Genomic DNA, 13647 nt, shown 5'->3' with positions numbered 1-13647 from the left:
TAGTGACGCCGTAGGTTGCATATTGCCACATTACAAAACGCGCGGCGATTTCGCGATTTTATGTGGTTTAAGGGTTACTCACAGAAGGTCCTCAATATTTCGCTGAAAGCCTCGCTTTTCAATTAATTATTGTGGAGCTGATTACTATCGTAAATTGTTTGTTATTTTTGCGCGCGACAACTCACCCGACATCATATTTTCCTCGTATTTCTACCTACCGCAAGATGCTTATATCTCGCGCAAGACATATGTTGTGAGCGTAATATTGTTTCTAGGGTGGGCAGAATGTTAAACCACGCAACTTGTCCACTTTACGTAGAACTGTGCGTTTGTCGTTCAATGTTGTGCCTCTGTACAAGCGACGCGACACAGGATGCGCTATCCGTCACGGACGGCTCGAGCGGAAGCCCTCAAAGCGGGTTGTGTTGTTGCAACGTTGGTTGTTGGCATTTGTTAGCGATATGGGCACAGACCGCGACACAGAGTGCCCGCTATCTTGCCTTGAAATTTTACTGCTACTCCAAGACTGTTATTTACGTAAAGCAAAAAAAAAAAATACCCTAACCTGAGAGACGTGAGCGCCCTCTGATGTAAACCATGTGCATACATGTTTTTGACGCATGCGTACTGGGGCAGACAAAACAGAAATCAACGTTGCCCGACGTTGCTGCTCTTCAGAAGAAATCATTTTGCATAGTACGCTGTGCGCGATTGGTCCTACGGCTGTCTAGCTTCGTCACGTGACTTTCAGCCGTTTGCATTGTCCAATGGTACGAGACGCGACGAAACCCGTTCGTGTTCCGTCCTGCTGGGAGCGTTTTGTAGTAGAGGCAGGCCACGCAAAATGGCTTCAAGCTGCGACAACGTCATCGAAGATCGTGTTAAACGCTGTGCCAACCGAGAAAACCCGACGTCCGAGCCATCGTTGGAGAAGACTGGCAACGCCAACCCGAGCGGCGGCAGCCATTTGAAAAAGCGAGAACAGCATAGCTGCCTGAATCTGCCTGGACTGCCCCCAAGCAAGGCGTACGGCGCCGACCTCGCCACGGACTCGTCGCTGTCTGAGAATGACGACGAAACTGACATTGTAGCACCTCACTCGTCTGAGTGCGACATGGAAAGCGCACAAGGTACCGTTCACGTCGGAGCCTTTAGGAGCTAGGCAATCGCGCAGGCGCCCTGGGACGGGACATCCGTGCACCCGTCTCCTGGGTGATCTTAGCCCTACAGGCGTGAAACAGTCCGCTCCAACCTTGGATAGTGTGCGAGCGACGGCTATTTCGCTAACGCCTATTCTATGATCTCAACAACCGCCCGGGCCAGGTTGCGTCCACGGCAGTAATATGTGCGCAGCCAAACGGGATTACGAACGCTCTCGTAGGATCGCGGCTTATTGTGTTGACCGAAGTCACGTTGGTGTTGTTATCGCTTCCTTTTTTATATATATTCATCGTTCGGGCGGTCGGGTCTTTAGACAAGCGCGTTTTGTCATGGACCACTTCGCCTACCGGTGCATCGTCTGTCGTGATTCCGGCTCCACGCCCGACGATGATCAAAAACACTATATGTATATTTTCAGTATTTTCATGGCCGAAGCCTTTTCCATGTTGTACTGTCTTGAGGACAAAAGTGCCGCTTACTCGCTCCGCCCACACGCCAGGTCGCGCTTTTCTCGAGAGGACTGGAAAAGGAGGAAGAAAAATTGTCCCACTCGGTCGGATCGGGGGCAGATGACAGCTTTCTAGATAAGGCGATCGATCCGTTTCCGAGCGTTGTCTCGTGAGGCGTCGAAATGCGGTCGGTTTCATATAGTGCCAATTTCACCTCGCAGCACCTTTTAGCTGTTTCGTCTTCTAAACACAGCTACGCTTCGTTGGATTCGAGGCGCGTCTACAGTCCCGTATGGTCTCGTCGCGATCATGGCACGCGGTCCGCAAACTCCCGCCGAAGCGAGGCGTCCTTTCAAATTCCGCGTTGCTATTTCGGAAACGTGCGCAGTGCGCCGTAAATTGAGACCCGGCCCTTTCCGTTGGCGCTGTAGATATGTTTCCGTGGATATCAATGGCGTGCTCCGCGCGCCTTGCCTCGAGAACTCAACTCGGGCGACAATTATCTTACTGTGTGTGTGTGCGATTTGTTGACTACGGCAGTAGTTTTGTCATAAAAGCGATTATGGTTGCATCAAAGTGCGACTGCTCGAAAAGGCTAGTGGTGTGCTCACTGACAACGTAATCTCAAGTCAAAATTTGGGTGGAAATAGAAAAAAGCAAAGGGCAGTATACTTCATCTTCCAACGAGCTTGTTGGGGATCCCTCAAGCAAGAAGGCTGCGAAGAATCGCTTGAATGTGCCTGAAGGCCTTTGTATAGCATACACAGAGAACCTTGTCATTTGACAGTTTGTGAATCGGAAGTGCTACCTTTAAAGGCATGATTCACTTGGCCTGTACTGCACCCCTGCCATTCTTCATGGGGTGTTTTGTGTAACAGATGGAATATAAACAAATAAAAAGGCCATTAAATTTGTCCTGGAAGTGGCAAATCATACTCATTATTTGATATGTGCAATTTCTAGTGCTTTTGTCTCAGTAGTTTGCTTACTTAGGATAGTGCTTGCTTGTCATATTGAGATATTTATATCTATTCATTGTCACAGCTCCATATTTTAAAATTAAATGGTGTTATGGTTAAGATGCATTGTTGTACCCTTGTTCCATGGGGCACTTCCGATCGTGATTGGTTCCCTTTCACAGCTTGTGTAAAGAAGCCAGTCGTGATCAAGAAGCTCAAATCAATATCAAAAGTGCTTGTGTGGTGCCGACATAATGGTATGCTAGATTTTGAGAAATGCTTCAAGATGAAGGTCCAGTCTTGTGGTTGTTTTACTGACAGGGACATTTAAAGCAACACATCAAACTGGCATCATCTTGCCCTTTAAAGTGCATAAGTTATGACAAAGTAAGGATAATGTCCATAGTGTGTGCTCCTGTTCCTGCTGGCAATACTACCCATGCACATTTTGACAAATTGGTTTCTTGACTCTTGCTCCGCAGGGAAAGAAACAGTTACACAGACCATGCCGTTAGCCGATTTGCCTTCGGTGCTTCAAGCTGCAGAAGTGGCCACCCATGTGTCTGCCGCCATCCCAAAGACATTGCAGTCTGCAAAAGGCTGTGAGGTGCGGCTAAATGGCACCACAACAGCGCAGCCTGCTCTTCTGCCCAGCAAAGATGCTGCGGCAATGCCGAACTGTGTGACTTTGGCAGTGCCAGAGCCTACCTCTGGGCCCCCATTAGCCGCAGCACCTGCAGTGGTGCCCATAACACCATTGCCCGCTTCTTTGCCGCAGCAAGCTGCTCCTCCCTCCACTTGTTCCTCTGCGCCTTGCTCGCAGACATCGGAGCCAACCTCCATTGAGGTGCTCGCTAAGGCCAAGAAGGATAGCGAGAAGAAGAAGCAGTCGACAAAGTCGGCCTCTTTGAAGTCTAGCTCCAAGCCTCACTCGTCAAACAATGGGGCCGCCTCGAAGTCGGAAAAAAGCCGGACAAAGTCTGAGTCTTCCGATCGCAAGGAGCGACGCAAGAAGCACAAGAACCACAAGGATGGTGAGCTGCACCGTTCGAAGTTGTCCAGTAGCTCCAAGGAGGGAAGGAAACACACTGAACCTCCAGACAAGAGGCTGAAGATTTCAAGCAATGCGGTAGCCAAGGTGAGCGTTGTGGCTTGTTTATACCTGTGCCATATGACTTAATTAACTGCCATTTTGAATGAGTGAGTGTCATTTGTGATTATTACATTTCGAAGGCTGCTACATGTAAAAATGCAGTGACACTCGAAGATGAATATGCTCGGCGAACATGTCTCACTCCATCTAGCTCCCTTAAACTGGTCGGTGTCTATACTGGCAGTTGCAGCATACAAAAGATTTTGTATTATTACAACTGTGTATGGTTTCATTTGACGAAAAGGAACTGCCGTGCAATGTGCAATCAAAGGTCAGTTTCACAGTGGTTGGCGCTATCTTGTCTGACGTGCAGTTGTCCTCTTGCCAGCATGCATTGGAGCAGATAAGAAAATTTTCCAGATGCGCACTAGTGCATACCTGCCAACCTGCGAACTTTAAAGTTCGTAAAATCTTTGTACACAACATCGAGGAGGGAGGGGAGTGTAGTTGCATGAAATGTGTTTTTCTTTAAGCTTGCTCTAAGCACCTGCCTTTTGAGGGATACATACACACATCATTAACACTCTTTTACCTTTAGACACAGCACGCAAGCAGCGGCCAACTTAGAACAGCAGAAACTGACAAGCAGCAAATTGTTCTTAGTTCACAGGGTCCTTAACAGCAAGTCTACTGCTGCCAATTTCGCCTGCTTCAGGAACTTGCTCGAAGCAAGTATCCCTCTGGCATCCTTTCACCTTTAAATTAACCCCCAAGGGAAAGTTCAGAGAATGATGAGCTAATGCTTTTTTGCGAGCAGAATTAATTTTTTCGTAAAATGTGACTTAACATTCATAAAGTTTTAAAACTAGCACAAATTCATAAACGTTACAAATAATTTGGGGGAGGATTGGCAGGTGTTGTCGTATTACCATAAAGCACTTCTCGTGAGCCTTTTTTTTTTTCTTCACAATGTAAAGAACAATAAAGCTTTTTGAAGTACTAATATTAATTTCGAGTGCTTTCTGTAGCACCTTAGCAACATTTATTCTTTTTTTCCCTGTGTAACATCAAGCTGAGAAAATGGCAATGGTTGAAGAGCGCTTACTCATTGCGACACAGATTTGCAAATCACATTGGCGTACCAATTCTGTCTTGCAAGCTCTTTGTGCATAGGCGACGGAAGTTTGTTATTTCTGTCCAGAAATGTTGCACAATGGTAGGGTGTGCTACCTCACCTTATGATTTACGCAGGCAGACTCCACTGTGCAAACCATTTGCTGCTTTTTCAGCAGGTTACTATCGGGTTTAGTTCCAGAGCATGCATAATTTAGGGCATAATCGTACACTGCTACAGTTGTAGATTCACCCTGATGTCATGCAGCCTGCTTTGTGTCGCTGTTTGAAGAAGCTACACATTTATGAAAAAGTCCAGGCAACTTTGTTGGCACTTCATCACTCTTTGTTGATTCGAACAGCAATCCTTGGAAATTTGCTGGAAACTTCACCACCTCTATTAAAGGAGCACTGACACACAATTTTGAAGTGGAGAAAACGCGTGACATTGATTTATGTGGGTACAAACACATAGTCTGCAAAATATCAGTGACAAGTATAGCTTAGAACATATTTAAAATCAATTTTAAGGTACGTGTGGGCAGCCAACCGCAACACTCGGCATCTCGCGACATGGACATAAAGGAAGGATTGTAAACAACCGAGAAAGTGCTACGTCACGAATTTTCGTTGGCTGTCATGCTGCTTGCATGTCCTCTTCTCTGTTGTTGCTTATAGTGGGACACTCTCCATGTCGTTACAACTGCCGAATTAAGGGCCAGTTTTTGTTGCGTCTGTAGATTTCCTGCACTATAAGCTTGACTGCGCTGCACGGACCACGAATGAATTGAGAGTACAGCACAATGTCGCCTATACACTGCATTGTTGACTTCTGCCGAACACATTCAGGGTTGAGAATAGTGATGCATTTTTTTCCCCACGATAGCCTGTTGAATACCATCCAGTCCACAACGTTCGATGCAGATTTGTCGTGTCTTACCACTGAACGTGGCCGACGCGAGTATCGTGAGGTTTGTCCTCGCTGTTGCTGGCCGCGATATCTGAGCCACTACTTTCTGGTGGGTTGAACCAGAAGTGATTGGCCACGTCTCATACGGTGGCGACTCGCCACCTGTAGCAAATTGTTGCCGCTGGACGAGGAAAATGACGTCGGCGATGGTGGCAAGAACATCAGAAACACGTGAAGACGTTGCAGATGAACTAGCAACACGAAGCTGGTGTGCGCGTCGGAGCATATGTCTGAGGTTTTTGCGATCGCATGCCTAGCTGTGCTTGCATTCCTTTTGTGGCCCATCTCATTGCTCTCTGAAGCTGAAGCTTGGACTGGTCGCCGCAAGCAAGGCTCCAAATAATTACCTGTTGCACTCTGAAGTCAGGTTTCATGCCGTGATTACTGGGCTATTAGCTACCTATTAAAGCAGAAAAAAAAAACAGATCGAAATTTTTCATGTCAGTACTCCTTCAACTGTGCCTGCTGAGAAAATTCATGCTTTCCAAATTTCTTGCCTGCGAGAAATTTTATGGGGAATGGGACAGCGGTGTTGCCACATCTTCCTGGCAGCTGCTTATTTATAAGCCCCCGGAGTGCTGCTGTTTTTGTGCGTGATTCCTACCCTCAGCCCAACATCCTTTTTTTGGCCATTTGGCGCCTTGGACACTAGTTGCTAATACTTCCCTTATCAGTATTGCTCCAGACATACGTTGTGCATCTTACTGCGGAGTACCGAGCTAAATATGTTGCTGAGAGAGAACCTCTACAAGGATAATGAAGTTGAACTTATGTTTGTTTGGGATAAGATTGAGTGAATGCTAAATAAGTTATTGTACCAGAATAAAGGTATGAGAGGAATTCTATGGGGAAGTTGAATCTCTTGAGAAATATCTTCTAGCATCTCAGCAAATGGTACTTCAAGAGTTGGGATGCATGTTTAAAATGACATTTTGTTGCAGTTGCCAGTTTCACGACCCTGTAGTATGACATACAGTAATATATACAGTGTAAATAAGATGAGAAAGGCCATTAGAGCTTGTGCTATTGGTATGAAAAACTGCTTCTAGCTTCCAAAATTTCAATGCACCCAAGTGTGTCGTCATATGTGTGTTAAAGCTTGTTTGTTTTGCTAAGTAATCTTTTTTTTTTTTGGTTAGCGTGTGGATATTGTCTTTGTGTAGTGGGCTTTACGAAAAAAGAATGGGGTGCTCTTTTATGCCCAGCTTCGTGATGTATTGATCTTTTTTTTTTCTTAGTTTCCAGCAAGCCCAGCTGTGGATTTGTTAGCTCTTCTCGCAAGAGCACAGCTGTGTTTTTGAACTGCTCCTGTTTTTATGCATTATAGTTGCATGCAGAACAGGACTGAGTGCCTTGCAACGCAAGATAACTAAGGTCTGCATCTGATTTTGATGCAGCAGAGCAATGTTTTTTTTTTTTTCACATTATGAAAGACTGAAATTCTGTGGGGTGGTAGACTTGTCTGCCCTGCAAGTGTGCGGGTGTCATATGTTGAAAGAACTGCAACCAGGGTTGCCAGGTCTGGCTACATTGCGCCGAATTGGCAACTCTTGAAGGCTCGTGGAGGGAAAATTTTTTGGTTGCCTTCATTTAAAATCATCATTTTTCTATAAGAACTACGGACAAACCAGACAAAATATTACAAATAAGTGGTATAATTTGCCTTACTACGCCTCTTATGACACACGCGATGTGAAACGACCATCCTCACTCTGTGTATTTGGTGTGAAGGACACAACCTCCACCTTGCAGCCAACGAAATTCATTGATAAGGAACATCTGGCTCATTCTATGTGATTTCTTCACTTATAGTTGGCTGCTCGGAAAATTAATAAGGTGAATACAAGTTTTATTACAGTTCCATGATGAATTTGAGTAAATGCATGTGAGAACATATCAATATATGACTATAAAAATGACTATAGCGCTTTCCTTAATTGATATGAAATCCTGGTATATGATGTTCCCTTGCAAAGTTGACGCATGGCACAGGGATACATTGACAAATGACTAGAGCGAGAATTGTGCACAGGACATATTCGCTGGTATTCGAGTTCAGTGACAACTACTTGCGTTTACTTGATCTTTTATACAGGGATAACAATTTCTTAATATGAATATGGTGCCACCAGTTTTAAGTTGGTCCCCAAAGTCATGTTTTAAATAAGTCTAAGAGCACTAAACATGACATTTCCAAGAGGAGCAGTTCATAATAAGCTACAGCAATGTTTTCTTCTTAAGTGATTGGCATTGTGGCAGCCTGGCAACAATTTTCTGGCTACGTTTCACTTTTTGAATCGGGCAACCCCGACTGCAACATAGAGCTAATGATTTTTTTACTATTCATTAGTGACAGTGGTGCTGCAATAGGTTGCAGGCTTCTTTATCCCATCTTGTGAACGGACGTGCTTTAGAAGTGCCTAGCTGGCCTTTGGCTTTACAGAATTCAGTAGAAAATCTAGCTACTCAGTTTAAAGGAACGTTAAAGAGAAATGCTAAGTTCAGACTGTATATTCCTTAATTTGTTATCTTTGTTGTAATTTTTTTCAATTCATTTCCAATTTGTACAAAAACTGAGGGTGGCAAGGGAAAAGCAGTGTTGAAGTACTGCTTGGCAAGCTTGCCTGCCCATTTTAGTCAGCAGCCTACACAGACAAATATAATCGACACATTTTTCAGTAAATACATAAGTTATACATCATTTACACAAAAGGATTTCATTCATTTTATTTACCTTAAGGACCCCACTAGGGCAGATTGCATAAGGGGGTATGTCTCATATAAAGAGAAAAAAATGGCCAGGCTTAGCTTGGTTAAGCCAAAAATGCGTTGCATATTGCGCGGTCTTTTTTTTTTTGAGGGCGAGGTATTGCTTGGCGGCACTCTATTTTCGCGTCACGCGCCGGCGCAGCGCCCCTAGTGGGAGGAGCGGGAGTCAGGTGGTGGCTGCGGCCGCGCGCGACCGCGCGAGTTGGGGCCCAGCTTTTCCTCTGGCTGCCGTGACGTCACGTCACGTGGTTGGTGGCTGCCCGGCCACGCCCAAGGGCTGAACTGAGTGATTGCAATATGCAACGCATAAAAGAAACTATTCATTTTTGAACATACTAGATAATTCTATACATCACTCACAGAGAAATGCATGCTTTATAACAAAAATAAAAATGATGTATCTGCAATATGTGCTGACAGAACACATTGGTTATCAAAGCTTGATTATTAAAGGAGAAAATTGAGGTGAAAGCCTTTCTAGTTTGTTTGTTTTACCCCCCCCCCCTCCCCTTTGAGCCAGAACGTCAGGGCCTGTACGTCAGGGTAATGTTGCAGATTTCAAGGTATTCTTTCCTATTTGTGGCATTGTGGTTCAGTTAAGTTTTTGAAGCTTGCTACTCTTTTAGAATACAATGTAGACCATCTTCAGTGATAAAGAATTAAATAGGCTAGAACAGACGCCATAAAAATCCATGATGTCATAGTAACCTGGTGTGGGAACTTGAAGGTGGCTTTGCCAACTGTCCGCCTTGTGTCTTTTCTGATATTTCAAGGTTCTGCTGACAATGAGAGTGGTTTTTTTTTTTTATTGTCGAAGCTGTAATTTTCTATTGCAGCTGAAACTATTTTTCTCATTAGTCTCCCTTTAAAACTTCATGTCTCAAGTTTGTGGCCCACAAGCTGCATGTAGCCTGCATAGTCACTGTGTATGGTCATTGGGCCATAAGTTACATGGCTTAACCTTTTCTCCCAAAAATACCCCTGCGCAGCTTAGCAGGTGCTGCATGTAGTGTTATGTTTAAGTCCACATCCTGTAACTATCCTTTCTTTTTTTTATTCCGGCCTTTTCGCCTTCCGCTATTGTCTTGTCCACTGCTGTGCTACCATTACTGCCAGGAATTGGCCGCATGAACTTTCATAGGACATGAAAACAAGAGCATTCTTTTGAAACGCCAGCCCTTCATTGTTATGAAATGCCAGCCCTTTGAGATTCCTGATCTGTGACAACAGTCTTGGGTTTGTGGTGCCATGTTAATCCAGGTTTCCTAATGTACTGTTACCCTTCCTTTCCACTACAGTCCTCTGGCCACAGCAGCAAGAAGGACCAGCTCCCACACAAGACGAAACCACCACCTCCCCCAGCTCCACCGCCAGCGGTAACACCTTCTGTCACTGCTGCGGTGGCACCGTATCCCCATTCACATCATCAGCCCCCGTCTTCAACCCCATCGTCGGCCTCATCCATGCTCACGTTCTCTCCGGTGAAGAGTACTGGAAGCGGGAGTGGAAGCAGTTGCAGTCGGTGCAGGCGCAAATGTGCTTCGCTGCGTAATGTGGGCATCCAGTGCAAAAAGGAACGTCACAGCAGCGGCCACTCGACTTCTTCGTCGTGTGCGGTCCGCAACACCCTTGGCCCTCCAGCTGTGGTGGTTGGTGCATGGTCCCTTGTCCCTCGGATGCCGGCTTCCCTGGAGTTTGGACACATGCGCTTGGGACGCTTTGTGCGCCGGGAAGTGCACCCCAATGGTGGAGGGGAAGTGCTGCACCTTTACTGGGACGAGATCTGCCAGCTTGAGCCAACTGACTTGATGCGATTGGCAGAGGATTTTCTCAAGGTGATTCTCTAACCCATTGCAGTGGCATACTTGCACGTACGGTCAACAGGGCAATACTAAATTGTTTTATGCTGTTAAAGTGTTCAAGGGTATGTGAATGCAGTAAAACCTCGTTAATTCAGAAAATCAGGTCATTCGGACTTGTCCTCTCATCCCGGCAGTCGTATGCATTACTTAATGCAGTCAAACTCTCGTTAATTAAGTTTTCGCCTACTTCAGGCGTATTGAGCCTGTCCGCCTGCCAGCCTGTGCGTGCGTGTGTGTGTGTGTGTGTGTGTGCGCGCACGCGCTACCGTTTTCCCGTCTACCTGCATCACTGGGTAGTCCGTAGTATAATGGTAAGTGCATTGGGCTGCTATGCTGAGGTAACTGGGTTTGAAACCAACCATTGGACCAACTTGCTGCTCTTCAACAAAGCTTTCATGCCAACAAGGGTCACTGTAGATGCAGGACTGGGTAGGCATCACTGTTCAACAAAGCCCTTTGATGCCAGCTTGGAGCACTGTGTTTGTGCCATTAGGTGTGTGCTGCCCTTCAATGAATGTCTTTGTCAACAACTTGAGCATCTAGGCGTGTGCCACTGGAAATGTGCTGCTCTACAGTGACGAAAAAGATCCCTTAAATTTATGCGATGCTGAATCGAATCGAACCCACATCAGAAGGGTTCCTCAACAACAGCCGATGCTTTAGCCGGCTGCGCCACAAATGAACTGGGTAGGTACCGCTTTTCAATGAACATCTTTCATGCCAACACTTTAGCAAGCTGTGCCATGAATGCACTGGGCACGTGCCGCTCTTCAATGAAACTTGTAAACTTGGGTCACCGAGCATATGCTACTGAGTGTGCTGCAAGCGAGTGAACGAATCTCAGCATATGCTGGCGCCAGTGCACACGTTTCTTGTCTCACAGGCCATGTGAGGACTTGGCAGTGCCACTGTATGTCGCAGCGTGTCAAGAAAGAAGTGCGCGAGAGGGGAGCGGTTGCTGAATGACTCATTTCTCAGCATTCGCACACGCTGGCACGCCATGCATTGTGGGGGCCATGGGCAGGCTTCGTGGCAGCGCCGGCACTAGATGGGACCAAATGTTCTTGGGGAAGTGCGAAAGAAGAATTACTGCCTACAATGATCATGAGATGTCTTCTGTCACCATTTTTCTACAATGAAAGCACCCTATAATCGCAGGAAGAAAAGTGGGATCACAAATGTTTCGTGTGAACTTTTCCCTGCATGAAACATTGCTGGGGAACAAAGTGATGTCATGCCAAGTTGCATTTGTGTAGGTCTTGTGTTACATTTTGCTAATGTGGCTGCCAATTAACTATTCTGCATTCTCTGTGCATACTGTTGATTGACAGACTTGCTTGGCACTTGGTTATTATGTGAAGGAACATGCCATGTACTCAGCTATCTGCAAGTTAAGCTGTTCGCTGCTGTATCATTGATCAGCACAACTAATGTGATTACCATTCCTTGGATACTTCAAGCATGTTTCGTTCTGCCGGTATCTGTCTAACCTCTTTTATAGCGCTGACGGATTATGGTGCATTTGGTAAAATTGAGAATGTGAGCTGTTCTAAATAAATGTTTTAAGCCTAAAGTAGACTCCTAGGTTATCATGCCGTGGTTCAGTCGAAGTCAGAGAACTGAACCCCAAACTACAGTGCCAGCAGCACAAAACTGGCTGCTGTTGGGAGGCTGAGATTATAGAAGCTTTCTTCATTGCATTCAAAAGTTTAGGTGCTGTGATGGGTGGGTGTATTAATGTAATTATTATTGAAGTCAATAATTGAGCTAGTTTGTATGCGTTCATTCTAAATACTAAGGGGCCTGTACATAAGGACCAAACAAAAAAAGTAGGAGACGACACAACACAATTATCATTCTCAGCCTACACTGTTATCATGACAACGTTATCACCCGTGGTCTTTATACTGAACATCACGGCGATGACGATGCCAAAATGCACCTGGAGTGTCCATATAATTGCTATTGCAAAAATGAGAAAAGTAGCTTTTTGTCCATGTTCATTTCCCTTTAATTTATTTCTACATATCAATTAAGAGAAAAAAAATAATTTTCTTTATGCTCTTCTTAGCTTCATATGGTTATGACTAACAAAAATTGGTCCCTCTGGTTCTTCTAGCCAGTGTTGGCAGTTTAGGAAGGTTTAGGCAGGCCCACTTTAGTGAATAGTTGCATGGTATTATCACCTGGCATGCCTTTTATTTAACAATGGACCCAATTATTGAATAAGAAGTGAAGATGAGGGCCTGTTGATGTTATTTTTTGAGAACTCAGCGTATGATTGAACAAAAAATGCTGCAAATTCCATCATAGTAACCCACTCCGTCTAATTACATTTACTGTAACGCATGGGATTGCCGTCACAGGACACCTGCAGCACTTGGAACTTAACGGAAATTGTATAGGTCGCTGGTTACTTGAACAGATGCCGTTTTGAGGATTCAGGTTAGGGCGCAGCTTAGGCTTGGCTTTTAGGCACCAAGTGAGAACAGCAGTTGTACAAGCAGCACTGTTGCAAAACACAGGCATTGATAGTTTTCTGCTGCCACTGCTATGTCAGTGAGCAAAATATCGCCCCCAAACGGATTTTGACACATTGTGTTGATTTTGTGAAAAACTTTTGGTGAACCCAAGTGTCTGTGGTGACATGTTCTGTCCTTTGAATTGTGAGAGAATGTGATCACAAATGTTCTTGTCATTAATGCAAGTAAAGTGTAGAAGCGGATGCTGGCATGAGTTGGTGCCTGATATGTAATATGAAGGCTGTAGAGATGAAAACTTTGTAATGTAAGAACTAAACTGCTCGAATGTTTTTTTTGTTATCATGCAGCTCTCTGTTATTGCCAGGACAAACTGCAGCGGCAATTGTTGCTAATTTTCTCCTCGTTGCAGTGAAACTAATGCCGAAAACACTCTCACACCTCCTCGAAAATTTGTTTCACCTTTCGGTCACCTCCTATTAGGAAAATCTGGTACTGTCCGCAGATATTAAAGTTCAGTAAATTACAGCTGATTAAACTGGAAAACAAAATAACATAGTGAAGCGGCGTGCAGTTTATGCGAAATTGTTATGCCATATACGACAGTATTGCACTAGCTAAAGTTCTCCAAATGGTCATATCCGCAGATGTTACAGTATGTCATAGTAAAAAAAAAAAAATCTCTTCCATAGTAGCACAATGCTACAAAGGAAACTCTTGCTTCATCTTGCAGATTTCTGCTGAGTTGATTTGCCACCATTTAAGTTTTTGCTGAAGCTTAACAAGCGACA

At 44.9% G+C, this 13647-nt stretch overlaps 1 protein-coding gene across 1 annotated transcript in view; it reads left to right on the top strand.

Moving 5' to 3' along the window:
* Positions 1–669: 669 nt before the first annotated feature.
* Positions 670–13647, top strand: part of LOC139060102 (uncharacterized) — a 30257-nt gene continuing 17279 nt past the window's right edge. The window contains exons 1-3 of the mRNA XM_070538930.1: positions 670–1130; positions 3052–3707; positions 9813–10349. Coding sequence (XP_070395031.1) covers positions 845–1130; positions 3052–3707; positions 9813–10349 — 1479 coding nt within the window. The 5' untranslated portion in view covers positions 670–844. The remainder of the gene's footprint in view (positions 1131–3051; positions 3708–9812; positions 10350–13647) is intronic.

Source organism: Dermacentor albipictus, chromosome 5 (assembly GCF_038994185.2).
Source record: "Dermacentor albipictus isolate Rhodes 1998 colony chromosome 5, USDA_Dalb.pri_finalv2, whole genome shotgun sequence".
NCBI lineage: Eukaryota > Metazoa > Arthropoda > Arachnida > Ixodida > Ixodidae > Dermacentor > Dermacentor albipictus.
Note: the sequence above shows the minus strand (reverse complement) of the source record. Positions and strands in the feature narration are given on the sequence as shown.